The 18,774-nt window shown below is 38.1% G+C and overlaps 1 protein-coding gene across 2 annotated transcripts in view; it reads left to right on the forward strand.

Annotated features, from left to right (window-relative positions):
- Positions 1–3,511: 3,511 nt before the first annotated feature.
- XPO7 (exportin 7) overlaps positions 3,512–18,774 on the forward strand; it is a 34,970-nt gene continuing 19,707 nt past the window's right edge. The window contains exons 1-11 of one of the 2 annotated variants that reach the window (XM_036032649.1): positions 3,512–3,598; positions 4,114–4,260; positions 6,482–6,575; positions 7,134–7,300; positions 8,820–8,912; positions 11,260–11,364; positions 12,764–12,929; positions 13,649–13,722; positions 15,311–15,430; positions 16,535–16,681; positions 17,471–17,643. In XM_036032649.1, coding sequence (XP_035888542.1) covers positions 3,578–3,598; positions 4,114–4,260; positions 6,482–6,575; positions 7,134–7,300; positions 8,820–8,912; positions 11,260–11,364; positions 12,764–12,929; positions 13,649–13,722; positions 15,311–15,430; positions 16,535–16,681; positions 17,471–17,643 — 1,307 coding nt within the window. In that variant the 5' untranslated portion in view covers positions 3,512–3,577. The remainder of the gene's footprint in view (positions 3,599–4,113; positions 4,261–6,481; positions 6,576–7,133; positions 7,301–8,819; positions 8,913–11,259; positions 11,365–12,763; positions 12,930–13,648; positions 13,723–15,310; positions 15,431–16,534; positions 16,682–17,470; positions 17,644–18,774) is intronic. The other variant, XM_036032650.1, reaches the window with a different exon arrangement.

Raw genomic sequence — 18,774 nt, forward strand, 5'->3', positions numbered from 1 at the left:
AACCCCCAGCAACCGCACATTGATGTTTCTCTCTCTCTCTCTCTCTCTCTCCCTCCCTTCCCTCTCTAAAAAAAATAAGTAAATAAAATCTTTAAAAAAAAAAAAAAAAAATCCAAAAGTTATAAGAACATATATAACATAGAAATTGAAACTCTCCCGTAATGTCACCTCCAGAGATAATTGTTTGGTTTGTATTGATCCAGATTTTCTTCTATGAATTTGCCAACATATATCATACATGATATTATCTACATACTGCTTTGCCACTTGTGTTTTTTTAATCTCAATAATTATTGTTACTGAATTATTACAGAAAAATAATATTTGCGATAATTGGTTACCCATTGACAATAAGAATGCCTTACTGACTAGATAAGAAATAAATGTAATAGTATATCACCTTTTTAACCTGATAGATTTTTTAAAAGGTTTATTTTCTGGCAGGTTCAGTATGCATCTTTTAACTTACTTAACAAAGTGTTCTCCTAATACATAGAAAAATTCCAACTAGGAAGATCTAAATTAATGAAGTTTTATAAACAGGTTGAAAGTGTCTTGATTTTCTTTTTTCAGCAGTTCTTAGCTATCATATTGGTAATAAGATCGTCTGATTTTTTGTGGGAAGCTAGAAAACCAAGTATATTATCATAATAATTAACTGTGTGACTCTGGGCAAGTCAATTTTCTTGAGCTTCAGTTTTCTCATGCGTAAAATAAGTGGGTTTTATTACATTGTTTTTAAAAGACACTTCCAGTGTCTACTCCATACTCTTCATGAGAACTTCTCTGGGTTGAGCCTCCCTTTATAGTTTGTGATGGGGTGGTGGCTTCTCATCATTTCAGGTGGTGCAGGTAGCTGTCAGATTAAGGATATGCTACCTACAGATCTCACTAGTCATCCACAGGTTATGATTGTCATCAGCATTGCTGGGAGTATCATCAAATCCTTCCTCAAAGCAAGTATCCTAGTCTCTGGGTGCAAAGTGGGTTTTTCCTTTAAAGCAGTGAGACTAATTTAAAAAATATATACTGTGGGCATTTAAAAAAGCATATTTTACAAATTAATAAGAATAAACACGGTATTGTGCTTTGTGAAATAGTATAACATACAAACAAAATTTTCATTTTCTTCTAATTTAGAGGCAACTCTTCAGATAAATTATTGTATTCTGAGGTTCATAGTCTCAACCAGCAGCACCTTCTATTGAAAAGAGAATAATTGAGCTGCATTTTCTCTATCCAGATTTAAAAGACTATATATAATAACATTGCTAAAATTAAATAAGATACATTCTTTTGATAACTTCATGACTATTGTTGGTGAAATCATTGTGGTCTGGGCTTGGGGGTTTGATCCCCTCCAGTTTTTTATACTAAAGTAGTACTTTGTTAGTTGAAGATCACCTTACCGTTCTATGAAGTATTTCACCCAACCAGCTTTTCTTTTGCAGTGGGACCAGATGGAGCTTCTCTGTGGCTTATAGGTTTGGCAATCTCAGGAATAGAAAACAGATGTTCTCTGTGTGACTGACTGGCATCATGGGATGGTAGCCACCCTTAGTAAGAACTGGTGTCACACAGGTGTGACCAAGCAAAGCGGGAACATGCTAGGGGGTGTTGTTACTATCCTAAATGTGAAGTACTGCTTTTAATAGCTAACCAAGTAATTGTAGGATAAATTATTTTATTCTAGGTCCAGAAAAAAGATGATTCAAAATAATCTAACTATGAAATTTGCTTTAGAAACATGGGAATCCAAAACAACAAAGTGACATACATGTCTCTGCCCTGCCCCTTCCATGGCGGGAGCATGGGCAGCCCTAACCCTGTGGGTTTTCGACGTTTCTGCTTAGTGTTTGTAAAAACACAGTTGTTTCCTGTCTGTTCTTCTAGAAGCAAAGAAATAGAGCTCTAGTTCTTCAGATGGTTTGTGTGAATGGTCAAATTACTTTTTTGCTTTTTAAACAGTCTTGTTCCCTGAGCCGAGAACTCGTTTCCAGATTTACCCTGCAGTATGTTTTTCTCTGCTAAATTAAAGCAAAACACCGCGACAGCAAAAGGCCCACCATAACCTGTAGGAAGTACATCTGTTTTTAGCTGTGAGGAACCACTGGTGACAGATGCTCAGCCATTGCTGTTTGAACAACTTTGTTGTAATAAACATAAACAAGAGTTGCACTGGAGGTGCTGCCAGGAACTGATTGATCAGACTTTAAGGAGATCATTATACTTGAAGCAGCATGACTGTTTAGGGAAATCTGCTCAGGGTTTTGGAAAGCTCAGTGTGGGGTGGCTGTGGAGGTTATGAGGCTGCTGTTGCTCCCTAAAAGTGAGTACCTGATTTTATAGCTATTTTTCCATTTAGTTAGGGTGTCTTTATGTCGAATGTCTTCTGTATTACCTATTTTTAAAGTAATTTGTTCCCTCTCTTTTAAGTGAACCATTTTATAGGTCGGGGGAAAAAACTTGCCTGCTAGTATTGAAACGAAAACCTTGTGAGGGAAATTTAATCCCTTGCTTAGGAATGTGGGAATTTATAATTAAACTGATTTGTCAGTAGAGCCTTGGGCCAATATTGGCAAGCAGATCACTGACTTTCACATGTATTTTATGGAATACATGTAATTAATTCCTGGTGTTTATATGTGAAAAAATCTAGGTAGTGTTTATAGAACTTTATTCCTTGAGATCTTTGCAAGTGCGATTGTCTCTATGCTTTTGAATTGAAGAAAGTATTGAGTGGGAAGTCAGAGAGGAACCAGTTAAACATAAGCCTAATCCAAGCTCCAAGGTGTTCTGACCACTGGTTTGGTTTGGTTTTCTTTTGTTTTATTTTGTTTTGTTTTGTTCTGGCGTGGGGGTGGTTGTGTTTGGTCTTGGCAGGGGCGGGGGGCTCTCTGAAGTGAGACTGATGATCTTAGTTTGTCAGCATTTGTCTTTCTTGTTTCCTTTAGATTAATGTTGGAAATTTATTAATCATGTTGAGTAAAATAGGTATTCCTGCCCCAAGGGCTTTCCTGCTTAGTGGAAGAGCTGTGATTTATAGTCACGGCATAGTGAAATAAAGTAATAATAAAAGCTTTGGGCAGACTGGCTATGTAATATATTTTAGGATATTTACCCAAGTTGGTTTGTTTAATTATTAAGTTTGTTATGGTCAGAATTGTCATTTCTAATAGGATTCCTTGAACTAAACCAAATCTTGCTACTGTAGAAAATTCCTTCTTAAAGTCCAAACCATTCCTGTAAAAACAGTTCATCCTCCTCTCCAGTTAGTGAAAGGTGATAGTTAAATCAACTCTTACTAGTTCTTTCCTCTTTGCTTTTAAACATCACATTAAGTGAAAGGAGATTTGTGTCCCTTTGGGGTTTTAACCAAAGCACACACCCATCCCCTTCCTGCCTCCTTGGAACTGGTTCAGGATTTGGTGAGAAGGGTTTGTTTGGGGGCGTTTCCCTTGTTTTATCTCTGAGTGAGCATATGTTAGGGTTGAATTTATTTTGACCCTGCCATTTAAATTTGGAACCAAAGCAAAAGTTTAAAGTGCAGCAGAAGAGAGTCTGCGGGACGTTAGCCATGAGGGACCCAGGGAGGAAGGTGCGTATGTGCGTGCTAAAGGGTTCTCAGCGAAGCTGGCTATCTTCCTGAATAATTGTGAGCTAATAAGTACTTAGCAAAGGGAAAATATTTAAAAGTATGTAAAAATGTATGTGACACCTATAGTAGGCATTTATGTGCATAATTTTACAGCAGTGCCTCTACTATTCATAATATCAGCAGACAAGTAAATTCTGAATTTTTATTTGAAAATCCTTTGGCAAAGCTTAGGAGAATGGGTATTTTCGAGGGAAAAGTATCATTCCTGATTGATCTTTAAGGGAATAACTGAAAAGGCATATAGATTGATTAGGCATTCTATCATTTTGTCTTCTAAAGCATCAAAGAAAGAGTTGTAAGCGGATGTTATTAAATAAAAGTCACCCAGCTTTTCAGAGTTGAGAAGCAAGTCTGTCTTCATTAATGATTATTACTCTTTGTCCAGTAACTTCAAGCACAGTATCTTGCTTATATAGTAGGCTATATTGATTTTTTTCTTGACTGATCTTTTCCAGAGCCTGGCCCAGCTCGAGAACCTGTGCAAACAGCTGTATGAAACCACAGACACAACCACTCGACTCCAGGCAGAGAAAGCCTTGGTTGAATTCACCAATAGCCCTGATTGCCTGAACAAGTGCCAGCTACTCCTCGAAAGAGGAAGTGTACGTAAGATTTGAAAAATCATAAAGCATAGCAGAAGTTTAAGAAAATATACTCTGGTTTAGGAGTGTATTGGGATTGCTTCTTTTCCCTGATTCTTCTTAGTGCCTCTGCCTTCTTAATTTTACTTTTTAAAAGCGCCATACCTGCCAGGTTAGCAGAAATAAAAAAGAAAGCCATCTAGCCTCAGCAGTAAAATACTACTGAACGTGTATTTTGCCCTGTCATTTTTCATCTGGAGTCTGATTTCTGGGACTCCTTTTCTGTGGTTTATTCTTAAGTAATACCTCTTTGCAAAAAAAAAACAAAACAGGGTTATGTATAAATGACCTTTCTTATCCACAAAGTCCATGTTACCTTACAAAATCCCTAGTCTTCCTTATTTTTCCTCCTTTGTACTATAACCACTGCTTATTAACTTAGACATGTAGAGGGGGAATGATCTTGACAATGAAAATTACAGGAAGTTGCAGTTTTAAAAAATGGAATTAGAGCCTCTTCCAGTAGCAAATAGCACAGTGACCAAAATGATGCTTTTAATGAGACATAGTTTGATTCATGTTTCTGGCACAATGGGGGTCTTAGGAAGACTAAGAATCCAACGAGAGTATCATGAAAGGACTTCACAAGTCAGAATTCAACCAGAATAACAGCTAATACCGTACTTATGACTGAAGGGAACCGTGAGAAGAATGAGAGCAGCTGGTTTGTTAACAGGGTAGAGTTCTAGATGACTCCCTTTTTCTATTTTCATTAGGAGTGTTACACTATTATGCAGTAAGTAGAACAGATTACAGGTGTCTAAAAATTATACTTTAGTAGCTGGTAAGCTAACTTTTTCCAAGAACCGTGGTCAGAAGTTGCATGGTGCTCTGTTCTGTTTTCACCTGTGGTATTTTATCGATATCTATTCAGTACTCGATCCTAGGATTGATCCACTACGTTTCTACTGTGGAAGACGCACCACTAGGTTTTCTGCTTGACTCCCACTGGAGCCCCATAGAGTCATCGCTGGCCTTGTTAAGTCAAGACCCTCCTGTTGGCAGGCAGCAGGCTAGAATAAAATAGGGTTGCTGTGATGCTGAAAACACTAAAGTATGGGGGGGGTTCCTTTTCAATCTCTATTGACTCCTTAGTGACTTGGCAGATTTATTGGAATTACTGAGTGTAAAGACCATGTGTGTGTTATGTAGTGTATAGTGACACACCACATTACATAATTACAGTAGCATCTCTTGCATCATTGGTGATTTGACACACCCACCTCTAATCAGTTTAAACCACGTCCAAGGGTGCTGAATAAAAGTCACATGTCTGTCACTTTGATAGATTTTTTTCTTAAGCTTAAATTATTTTTATAACAGGTGGTATTATGTAATGCCTTTGGATAGCCTGCTGTCTTGAGGGCTTTAGTCTCATAGAAAGTTATCCTTTGTCCTTGATTAAATTATTTTGATGTTCCTAAGTGTCTGTTATATGATATTATGTAGTGTAGCCACATAAGGGATTTGCACATGACTCCTTGCACATTCTTGCGCATTATGATCAGAGAGATTATTCCAATTCTACATAAGGTTAAACTTCATGAAAATCCACACTTGAGAATATGATAATGGTATTCCATTGCTGTGGCCATATTTTTTCTTTCTCATAAAAAATTGTTACGAATTTACTTTAAAACTAGTGTATATATTTTCCAAAGTTGTAGCTGATTAATAGCTGTGCTGGGAGAAAGACATAATTTGTGGTTTAACTGTGCACCATGATATGGTGGTTCCCTCTAATACTTCTCTTTCTTTCTTCCTGCCATACTATAGGAATATTCTGAGGTGAATATTTTTTGAAGGGTGTTTGTGAGGTGAAATTTTTTGAAATACCACTTTAACAAGGTTATTGATAGGAGAAGATGTCTTTTTCCTTTTTTAAGAAGAAGAGATTTGTTTTCTAAAAATTAGAATCTTTTTGAAAAGATCCCCTCCACCTACCATCTGCCCCCTTGGAGTGTTGGAGATACTGGATCGGTGTGATTGGCGTTCACTTTATCCTGCCCTTGTTCATGGTTGAAATCAGCTCAATGAGACCTCTGTACACTCTATAGGCCTCTAAAAGTGATAGACCCTCTAAAATCCAAAAGATCGAATACAGCAGAACTAACTTTTCTTAAATCTGAGCACAAATCTCCAAATAAAATACCTCCTGACTGACTTTCCCCTCTTTTCACAGTCGTCATACTCCCAGTTACTGGCAGCTACATGCCTTACAAAGCTTGTATCACGCACAAACAACCCTCTACCATTGGAACAGCGAATAGATATTCGTAAGTAGAGAATCATCTGTTCTCTCCTAAAGAAAGTAGTTTGTTTAGTGATTGCTGGTAATAGTTCAGTTTATGTTGCTTGTTTGGTAATGTTCTGAATTTGCTAAGCATACAGAATATCTGGAATACAGCCCACCCCCCACCCAAATTTTCAGCTTACAAAAGTGAATAGTGCCCAAAATAATTACTGCTAGATAAAGCCTGAGTAACCCCTTTTGTCATCAGAAGGCTTCTTTCATTCAGTCCTTACTGTCACTAATAACTAAGAAAAGCATTGTTAAGGATTTTGAATTCTGTGCAGACCATGTTTTTCAACCCTCTAGGAGTAGATTCAAGGCTGCCATACTTCAGGTTCTTCATTATGACAAGTATAAAATTCTTAATTGGAAAGCCTACTAATCTTAAATTCAAAGTCCCATTTCTCAATAGCATGAAGTATTAAGGGAGGTTAGGGCTAATAATATAAATTTGCCATTTCTTGGACATTTCATGCATTTAAAGATGTATGTCCTTTCCTGGAAGAGCTTTTCTATCATGTGGATTGTTTCTCTTTTATAGGGAACTATGTGCTCAACTACCTTGCCACTCGGCCAAAGCTGGCTACTTTCGTGACACAAGCACTTATTCAGTTATATGCCAGAATCACAAAACTGGGCTGGTTTGACTGTCAGAAGGATGATTATGTCTTCAGAAATGCAATCACAGATGTCACAAGGTTTTTACAGGTATGATGTATATATTTAATGTCATAGGAATGGGAGAAGCAACATGTAGATACTTAGTTATATTCTGTTGTATCTAAAAAGTACACAAAATAGAATTATTTGGTGATTCTCTTTTGTGCTCATTTTCCTCATAATATGTCTTGGCTTTGCATGTTTACATGACAGTACAAGCAAACCTCCTTTATTCTTTCTAATGTGTACATGGTATTCTGATCTAAAATACCATAATTTAATTAACTGATCTCTTATGGGTAGGCCTTTAGGTTGGTGTTTCTGAGAGTACATTTATTGAGTTGAGAGAGAAACATCCATATGAGAGAAACATTGATCAGTTGCCTCTCATATATGGCCCAACTAGGGATCGAACCTGCAACCTTTTGGTGTACGGGACAATGCTCCAACCAGCTGAGACACCTGCCAGCGCTTGAGAGTACATTTATTAGCTAGACAAAGTGAAAGAAGGGCCTAGGATAGAAGAAGCAACGGGAAACTATTAGGCAGAGCTGCCTTGGCTCTCTGGAAACACTGAGGGAAAGAGTGAGCCAAGGTCAGGCTGCTGTCAGCTCACTGAAAGGCAGAGGAAAGGGGGCCTTGGAGATTAGCCCAGGCCAAACTGTGCTGTCCGTTGCTCCCCTGGTTGCAAGTCTTGTTGGGACCCTTAGAGTTTAGGAGCACACCTGCTGGGAAAGAAGAGGGGGAAGGGAGAAGGAAAGGCACAGGCTTGTTCCTGGGAAGGGGAGGAAACATGTCTTATTTATATATTTTGACTGTTAAACTGTTAAATAAATACTTCAATGACAGTTCAGATGGATAGATAGATAGATCTTATACTTTGAATAAGTGTGTAGGAATAAGTGTATAGATTATTGGAATTATTCAATCAAAAGGATATGTGTATTTTGGCATTTAAAGATATTTCCAATTCACCCTCAAAAAAATGTTGCTTCCTCAATAATTAACCTATTTCCCTGTGCCCCCTGGTACCTCAGCTTTGTTATTTTTTCCATTTTAATAGGTAAAAATAATTGGTATCTCAACATTTGAGTCGCAAATAGAATGGAACAATTTTTCATGTGTTAGTTTACTACTTAATTTTTGTTATTCAATGAACTTCTTACTGATTTTTTTTTTACATTTTTTAAATCAGGCTCTTTGCCCTTTTTTTGTTGTATAGTTTCTTAGTAAATTATGTTACACATTCATTTGTAATTTGTCTTAAGTGTGCTTTGCCACTTTTTCTTTTTATAATGTGCATGGTGTAATGCTTATGGTTCTTTTTAAAATACAAAAGGTTCCAATTTTGATGAAGTCAAATTTAGCAGTCTTCCTTTATAGCGCTTAGGTTTTATGTCCTGCGAAGCAGCAACTTTAAACCACAATTTCATGCTACCTTGTCTAGGCAGCCTTAATAGCAGCACATGATTCTGTCATTTCTAAAGGATGACTTGCATTTCCAGTACTGAAATCAGCTTCACACACCACCTCTTTCTGCTTTACTTTTTTTTTTTTTTTTAACCAGGATAGTGTTGAATACTGCATCATTGGAGTCACAATTTTATCTCAGCTAACCAATGAAATTAATCAAGTAAGTGCTACAGCCTTCCTCATTGAAGTAAGTGCCATATTTTTTCTTAGTATTGGTGTTTTCTGCTCTGTGTGGGATGATCTTTTTTGGCAGTTGTGTGCTTTTGCGGTAAGTGATGAATGCCCCTTTGAAACAAACTAGTTGCGTTGGACTTTCCTCTGTAAGTACAACTTGCCTTGCTCGTGTTGTCCTGGTCCCCTGTTGTCTCCAGCATATTTTATCCTTCTCAGCTTTCCTCACTGGGATTCCCGTTCATTATTAGAGATGCTGGCGAGCAATGTCCTAAGTCTCAAGCCTTAATGAAGTAATTTCTTTGCTAGTGAAAGAGAATGAGTCCAAAAAAAGGAATCACAAAAGCGGAACCAGCATCATGTGGTGCCTCTTCTGCTGTATACACTAATGCGTGTTTATAATTATTCAAAAGTTAATTACTGTGTCCCAGCATTAAAGATTTAGCTAGTAATCTGTCCAGAATGCATAAAACATTCTACTGAATACCAGGTAGTTTTCTAAATAGTCGTTGATGGTACCGATCACTACAGAGGAAACGCCAGTGGCTTCTTTTGTTCTGGCTATTATTTTTTCAGTTATTTGTTTTTGAATCCAGCTAAAATTTATCATTATTGAACAGGCCAGTATTAATATTAGTTGTAACATCTCATTCGGTTGTCAGCTAATAACTACATTGGCATCACTTTTGCTATTGCTCATATTTATGCAGACATTTTTGTTAACCCATGAGAAATTTTAACTGTGAATTGGTACTATTTTAAATATACTTGCTTATTAAACCTATTAAAATCTGGAGCCAGTACTGTCCCTTGCAATCCCCATGTGGTTGGTAGTTATAATAATAGCTTTTGCATTTGAGTGATTACTATGTGAAAGGCACTGTTCTAAGCACTTATACTAACTACTTTCATTCTGATGATAGTCTTAGATAGGTACTGTGGTTATCCCGTTTTCTAGAGAAGGAAACTGAGGTACATAAAGGCTAAGTAACTTGTCCAAGGTGTCATAGCAGTCAACAGCATCTGAACTTGAACTCACACAGTCTTATTCCATAGCCTGTGCTCTTAATAACTAACTTCTTATTTAACCAATGTTACCTTTGTAGTCAGAGAGCATACATTAACTAAGTACAGTGTTGGTATTTTTAAAAACTTCAAAATTTTACTTAAGAGTAGAAAACAGTAGAAATGTGTGTAACATTTAGTGTAATTATTCTCGGTATTATGGTCAGCATAGTAGATAATATGTGGTACATGACATATAATCTAGCAGTGGCTTATTTGCCTGGGGCATTTATGATAACACAATGACACTGAAGCTGGAATTGAGGAATATTTTGAACCTTTATATAACTTAATTTTCTGTGGATTTTTTTTAGTGGTTTATCTGATTCCAATCAGAAAATGTATTTCTGTTACCATTCCAATTTGAATTCAGAAATAAAATCTAAGAGGGCCCATAATTGGTTGTCTGTAAGAAATCTTGCCTCATTATTCTTTAATGTGCCAGAAACAAAATGAGCTCCCTCTTAGATGAATTGATCAGTATGTAGAAGAGATTTAAGTTTTCAGTTAGGCTAAAATACCCTTGACAACCTTGAAGTTTTTTTACTCCACTGTTGAGTACCTACTATGTGTCAGGAATGGAGGACATACTAAAAAAGTGAAAGATTGCGTCCTTAACCACAGAAATCTTTAAAATGTGGCAAAAAGATAAGAACAGCAGTATAAGTGACCAGTACAGCCATTAATTGAAGTGTTTACTTTTGTAGTTAGACTCTATGTAGAAGTAAATAGATTGGAAAAGGAGGAAAGGGATTACAGGCTGTTGGTCATTTAAGTTCATGGCTGTTGGTTAATGGCTGTTTTTGGAAATTCTGCAGTAACTTCAGCCCAGCGGACTGACTATTTACCAAAACCCAAGCCTTGCCTATTTAGCTTCTGGCTCTTTGTTCATTTGGGGGACTTGGGGTTCTTTGGTTCTTGTCTGTTTTTTTTTTTTTTTTTTTTTTTTTAACTAAACCACCATACAACATAGTAGTCATTATTAGCAATATCTGCCAAAATCTGTTAAATTTTACCTAAGTGCAGAGAAAATTTAAAACCTAGCCAATGGAGATACTTGTTCCTTTTCCTGTCTTCCCTCTGAGTTCCAGAGACATGCCATCCTGGTAGCTGTCCTTAGCGGCTTGTTGTTCTTTCATCCTCTCACTCTGTCTGATCTTGTAGTAATTTAAATGTTAAAAATGTGTTTTGTATTTATGTTGCTCTTACTGGAAATCTAGTTTATATGAAGTCTGCATGAAAAATTTTTTTCTTTGCAGTGAATTCTAAAACTTGCATTGGTTTATTTTTCTGCATAGGCAGACACCACTCATCCTTTAACCAAGCACAGAAAAATAGCCTCTTCTTTCCGAGATTCGTCGTTATTTGATATCTTCACACTTTCCTGCAATTTACTAAAACAGGTAAGATTGTAGGTTGGGTCTGGCTTCCTCATTGATTTTGAAAGGATGAGAATGTGGATACTTGTTAGATATCATCTCTTAATGGACCTTATGAGCACATATGCATCTCCTTAAACATCATCATCATCTCTTACACAATACCTATGCCCGAGATGCTAAAGAAACTTGCCAGACTGACCACTGATATTAGCTAACACTGTAAGGCATGTTAGCTCTAGTGCTCTGAAAGCAGGCTTGGGTGACATTGCCGACACACCGAAAGTAGGCTGGCTCCCTGTCCCCTGCTGAGCTAACAGCAGCAAATAGACAAGCAACATCTGTAAGGAAAAACACATTGTGAAATTTCAGCATCCATTTAGATTTCATAACCTGAAGGGGTAGATGGTATCACATAAGGAAATTACCTGTTTTAAAATAGAAAAGTTGGTGTTTCATTTCATTTATTGATAGAATTGAACTAAGAAATGTTAACTTCAATGCCAGGCTGCTCTGTCCCCATAGAAAGCTAAATGGGATTAGCTTCTTGGCTTTTTGTTCATTTGGGGGAACTTGAGGTTCTTTGGTTCTTGTTCTCATTTTCTAGTATGTCCCAATTTTCGTTTTAGAAACAAGTTTGGATTCTTTCTGTCATCCCGCTTAATGTTGTCCATCCTTTTCCTCAATTACTTATCTCAGAATTCCCAGATCGTCCTCAGGTTGGGCAGGCTGCTTGAAAAAAGTTCTTGTGCCCGTGGAGGGGAAACGCTTTTGAAAAAACTAAGGGTTGCATCCTCCTTGCTGATACTATCAAAAACAATTAGCCAGCCGTCACCAAGGTCATAGCTGGTGTGAACTTTGATTATGAGAGTCCCAGTAGCTATGGTCCAAGCATTGAGCTGTAGGCAGGTAAACTGTGAGTGAATAAATAAATAAAGTTCAGTGGTGATTGTGTTTTAAGTTTTGTTTGAAAGATATTTGTTGATGCCTGTGATGGTAATATTAAAAAGAGAAAGAAAGGTAGGACAGGGTATGTAACTTCCTAGAACTCCCTCCCAGAGTTGAAACTTAACCCTGTCTAGAAATAGCTAGAATTTCACAGACAGACGAAGTAACCATACATATTGCTTCAGGAATTCCAGTGGCCACTGTGTCTACATGTAAAGAATAAGTGTCAAAAGGGAGATTTCTTTAAATACGAGCATCATGCTTTATGGTAAATATAATATGAAATAAGGAGCTAGGATTTTCCTAGGGACAGAAAGGTAAGAGAAGCACCACATCTTGTGGCCAGGGAAACATCGTGTTTCAGCGTCAAAATAGAGCCCTCCTTTTCTAGCTCAGCAGCCTGCTAGTGAGTCTGATAGCAGATTTAAAAGAGAGGAGTGATTGTTTGGGGCTCATTGTATGGTAATTTTTACAGGCTTCCGGAAAGAACCTAAACTTGAATGATGAAAGTCAGCATGGTTTGCTCATGCAGCTGCTCAAACTCACTCATAACTGCCTGAACTTTGATTTCATTGGCACGTCTACTGATGAGTCCTCAGATGACCTGTGCACAGTCCAGATTCCCACCAGCTGGAGATCAGGTAAGGGATTCACACACCAGAAACAGGCTGCTGCTCACTCAGCTCACATAGCATCTGTAGGATGATCTAAAGGCCCCCCCAGCCATTCCTTGCTTATTGTACAAGAACATTCAGCATTTCAACATCGGTCTTTATGAAGTAAGGGAGAGGTTCTTGGAGGATCTTCTAGACTCACAGGGGACCTGCGGGCTGAATGGCCCCAGCACCTTGTTTGTGCACAACAGCAGCACCAAGCTCCTTGCCCCTAGTTAAGGAGTAGTTACATTTATACAGTCCTAAAATTACACTTGGCCCTTTGAAGGCCACAGTGAGGCTGATGTGGGCCCCAGTGAAAATGAGTTTGACATCACTGTTCTAGAGTCCCCCAGCCTGGGGGAGCTCTTAATTACTTGCCTATGTGACTTTGACCATCTTATATTAACCACCCAGAGATGTTCATTTGAGGTAATGTCTAGCTTTAAAAATAAAATCATACAAAAGAACATGTGTTTATGTTTGTGTGTTCCTGAAGATAAAAATTCCTGCTATGAACAGTGTCTTGGTTATCTTAAGTTCTCTGATTATCAGAAGAATAAATCTGTTTCTCAAAAGAGCTGCCTGTCACTTTCAAAGGACACATTCTGTAAGATGAGAAAGCGAAGATGCACGCTCCCTGATGCATAGTGCCAGTAGCCGTGTGCAGACGTCCTTAGTGAAGTGCTCTTGTGTCTTTCTTCCAGCGTTCTTAGACTCTTCGACTCTGCAGCTGTTTTTTGACCTGTATCATTCCATCCCTCCTTCATTTTCACCTCTGGTGAGTCAGTTTCTAAAGCAAACCTATTTCTGGAAATGGCAATAATGAGTGAGCTTCATGTTTATTATTTGGTACAAAATCACAGAACTAAAGCATGGAAATAGTAGAATTGGTTATCTAGCCAGGATGAAGCTTGTAGCTTAAAAGTTCTTGCAGTAAAGTCTTAATTTTTTTAACATTATTCCTGTCTAATGACAAATTGCAGCAGAATCAAGTTTTTTTGGTCTCATCTCCATACTTCAAATTGCCACAGGCTAGAGCGTAGGGATTCTTCTTATTGTGGAGCTGAAGGGTGTCCTGAGTGAGAAAGGTTTTGAAAATCCCTCAGGCGTAAGTGATAAATAGAAGCTGTAATGGGAAGGCAGTCTTGCATGCTTATTTCTGAATAACATTTGAAAACTCTTGGGAATGATGTATTTTTCCTTTAAAGCAGTAATTAAACTCCCCAAATCACCAAATTCATTCAAGTCCTAAAAGGCATAGGTCTGGTATTTCAGCGTGTTGGGTACAACGCTGTTGTGCAAAACATACAAAGAACACATAGTAAGGTGGTGAGTGTTTTGCATAGTGTTTCCACAGTGCCCTACTTTTCTGGTCATTGTAGTACTTTTCCAGATTAACGTACACCTTTGCTTTAGCGAAGCCTGAATTCAGTGTTGTTTTTATCAAATTTACTCTAGGAAAAGGTAATGTACTCGATAAAGGTAATTAATGAAAAGGCTGTTTATAAAGGTATGGGCAGAATTAAGGAAATCCAACAAGAGGTTTGACTGTACCCTCTGGGGTGAGCAGATGTGGGAAGCTTCAAGGGGCAAAGTAGGGAGCCCTGCAGAAAGCTGACGTTGTGGCCTAGGGACTGCTGCACAACAGAGGTGGAGAAGCTGCCAGCCATGGCCTAGCAGGGGAGTGGCACTGCTTGCCTCCTGCCCTCATCTCCTTGCTGGTACATGCCAATGGTTGAAGCCAACTAGAAGCACGAGGGCAAGGGAGCTTGGTAGTTGATAGTCACAGAGGCCAGCCTCCCAGGAGAACAGCAGAGGGGCGGGGGTTAGAAAATAAATCTGGTGGAGCGGAGAGCATAAATACCTAGCGCAGTAGGAAAAGGGTAAAAAGTTTTCAACATAAAAACTGTTGTTGTTGTTGTTGTTGTTTTTCATGGCACAGATATGACTTGGTTATTTCATTGTAGCACTACATAGCAAAGCTTCATTTAGCCCAAAGGTCTTAATAAAAAATATATATATAATCTAAAGCTTTATTCAAATGATGAATTGCTTGGTATTTTCAAGCCTTAAATGTATATCTTAACAAGAATAGCAGCCATTGGGGTGGTCAGAGAATAATGCCTAATGAATTTCCAAAGTATGAATTTAGGTAGTGTTATGATCAAATTGGGTATAATGCTTTTTTTTTTCTTTTTTAAGTTCTATCCTCCTTGATCTTTCCCTATTATGATAATTATAGCAGAGGTTGAAAGAATAGAATTAGTGGCAAGTGTAAAGAAGAATGTTACAGGATTGGAAAAGATGTGAAAATCACTGTACAGTCTTTTAAAATCAGTGACGGTTGGGGTGTGCCCTGTTTTTAGGTCTTGTCCTGCTTAGTCCAGATCGCCTCCGTCAGAAGGTCCCTGTTCAACAACGCAGAGAGGGCCAAGTTCCTCTCTCATCTCGTTGATGGTGTTAAACGAATACTGGAAAATCCACAGGTAAGACTTGAGGATTTGTTTTTATTTGAATATGAATATATATATATTCATATATATATATATATATATATATATGATTTTGTGTGTATGTGTCTGTTATGAGTCAAAAGGATATCCATCTAGAGGCTTTACTTAGTGGAAATCCCAGAAAACAGCTCAGTCTGTTGTTCTTCAAAAGATTTAAGTGAATCTGTATTTGTAGAAAATTCTTGAGAAAGTTTCCCCAAAAGAGGAGATGTACCCTGTAGCTTCAGGAATGCCAGAGCTGTGGAAAGCTCACTTTCTACAGGAAAAGATGAATGAACTGTAGTTATTTTTCTCCAAGAAATTAAGAATTTAACTTTGTTTTTGTTTCCATTTTTTTTAATGTACATTATTTACAGAAGTGTATAGGTCTGCTTTTAGGTGAGAAGGGAGAGATTTCTTATTCAACTATTTGTCATTCATTCCACAAATTTTATGAAACACCTTTGTGCCAGGGACAGAGCGGTGAACAAACCCAAGTCTGTCTTCCTGTGCTAGTAGAGGGAGACATATTTAAGGAAACAAATATGCTGGTATAATATGCAAACAAATCAGAAGTTCAATATAAGTATGTAATATATACACATGATATAAGGATGGATAAATTTATTATAGCCATGATAATATAAATATATAAAACATTTGCATAACTTCGCTACTATAGTTCAATTGTACTTGATACATTTGACAGATGTTAAAGTGAAAATTTTATTATCTTTCCTTTAATTGATGGGAAGCAAACAGATTGGTTACATCTTAGATGGTGCTTCATGTCTGCCATTTGTCAGCTTTACAACCTTAGGCCTATAATGTGATCCTTCTGGGCTTCCATTTCAGCCTCTTTTGATTGAGGCTAATAAGCCACAAGATAATTATTATGAACAGATGAGGTAATTGATGTGACCATCCTTTTTATAAAATTACTTTAAGACACATTATACAAATGGGTCATTCTGAATGATTACTTGCATCTCAGAGGTTAAAATAGATTTCCCTTCTCCCCTCATGCCACCCCAAATGTCATTCGGAAGTGTAGTGAATCACACTATGCATTTTGTTTTCCTCCTGTGCTGTCACCAGAGTTTGTCAGACCCAAACAATTACCATGAGTTTTGCAGACTACTGGCCCGACTGAAGAGTAACTATCAACTGGGAGAATTAGTCAAGGTGGAAAACTACCCTGAGGTCATCCGATTGATAGCCAACTTCACAGTGACCAGCCTACAGGTTTGTCTGATTGCTTGGCTCTTTTTTCCTAAACATGGAAACATGGGAACCTGTTCCCTTGCTCACTGTTTTTAATCTTACAATCTTTCTTTCTCTCTTTCTTCCTTTTTTTCTCCCCCTGAAAGTGAATATAAGTGTATGTGGGGTAACCCTGCAGAGTAGTTATTATTATGACCTACCCATGCGTATTACAGAAGTGCAGGGAATGTGGGGAAAAGAGGGTTTGGGAATTGCCAGGATGATGCTGAGATGCAAGACTGGAGAATCCCCTCAGAATCACCTCCAGAAAGGCAGGGTTGGTACAGAGAGCTAGACCGAAGAATGGAGAGAGTCCGTGCCCTCCCTGTCTTAGTCGTGTAATGTAGAGCTACACTTCTCAAATGATACGGCTCGCATCAAAATCATCTGGGGAGCCTGATGAAAAAGACAGGTGCTTAGATCCTACCCCCGTAATTTCTGGTTCACTAGGTTCCAGGTGGAGCCCTGGCGTCTCTGTTTCTATCAAGTTCTCTAGGTGATTCTCATACAGACTGATGTTTGAGAGTCATTAACACAGGGTTTTCCTTGCGGTAAGGTTTACTCATCCAGCATAGAGGAGCTTTCTCATTAGATGCTTAATCTCCAAAATAGTAAGAAACACGTTAGACTAGTTGCCATACGCAGAACAAAGCCCATAAAAGTTTATCATCTTTTTTTTTTTAAGCCTTTATCCTTGGTGTCGAGTGGCACGGGACTGGTGTATTGTGTATAAATAAGAAATATGCCTCCTGCTCTCTTGGTTTTCCTTAGCATTGGGAATTTGCCCCAAATAGTGTGCACTATCTCCTGAGCTTGTGGCAGCGGCTGGCTGCCTCTGTGCCATATGTGAAAGCCACAGAGCCCCACATGCTGGAAACTTACACTCCTGAAGTCACCAAAGCCTACATCACATCCCGTTTGGAGTCTGTGCACATCATACTGAGGTAAGGACACTAGGACAGCCCCTCTCATTCCTCCACCAGTAGCCTGGTGTCAGACTTGCCAGAGATCAGACACCCAGTTGGCAAAAATGTGTTTGGTGGGGGTCTTATTGGAGCTAATACTGTTAGTGGTCACGTTCTTACGTTGGCAGAACAGCGCAAAATCCAAAAGAGCAGTGTCTTCGAATGCAGAGTATGTCAGTATAATGTTTGCCCTTGTCACTGATTTTTCTTTAAACAAGAGAGAAACATTTATAGACTATGGATAGTAAGAATTATAGTATATAAATTATAGGTGCATAATGTGAACTCCTAAAATATTAGATAAAAAGGGATTACACAGTCCAGAGTTTACTAGAAGATACAGGAGTTCTAGGCAACTGATCACTAATCACATTACATTATCACATGGTTTCTGTCTGCCCTGTTAACTGGACCAGAAACTTGTAACTCAAGAAATGTCAGACCTTTTCAGAAATGACCTTCGTGAAGTTAAGTTATTCTTTGTTTTAAGGACCTTTCTTGTTTGTGTGTATGGGGCTTTTTTGTTTATTTGGATTTTGGGGTTTGTTTGTTTGTTTGTTTGTTTACAACAGACATTTATTTTTCTCACAGTTTTAGAGGCTAGAAGTCTGGGATCCAGGTGGCAGCAGGGTTGGTTTCTGGTGAGGCCCCTCTCCTTGGCTTGTGGACGGCCCGCCTTCTCTCTGTGTCCCCAAACGGCCTGCTCTGTGTGTGCACACACACACACAGATATATCTATGTTGTTTCTTCTCGTTAAGGACACCGGTCCTATTGGATTAGGGCCCCACCCTGAAGATTTCATTTAACCTTTTTTTAATTGAGGTGTAATTGACATACAGCATTCTGTTAATTTCAGGTGTACGATACAGTGATTCAGTATTTCTTTATATTGCAAGGTGATCACAGTAAGTGTGGTTAACATCCACACATAGGTACAGTGTTTTTTCATGTGATGAGAACTTTTAAGCTTACTCTGTATACTCTTTTATCGGCTATTTCCAAGTTTGATTCTTAATTTGCTTAGATTCGACTGCATTTAATTGTTATAACGGTTCATTGTCTCAGCTGTTTATGACTTGAATCATTTCAAAAGCTGAGTATTTGTGAAGC

Source organism: Phyllostomus discolor, chromosome 8 (assembly GCF_004126475.2).
Source record: "Phyllostomus discolor isolate MPI-MPIP mPhyDis1 chromosome 8, mPhyDis1.pri.v3, whole genome shotgun sequence".
Taxonomy (NCBI): domain Eukaryota; kingdom Metazoa; phylum Chordata; class Mammalia; order Chiroptera; family Phyllostomidae; genus Phyllostomus; species Phyllostomus discolor.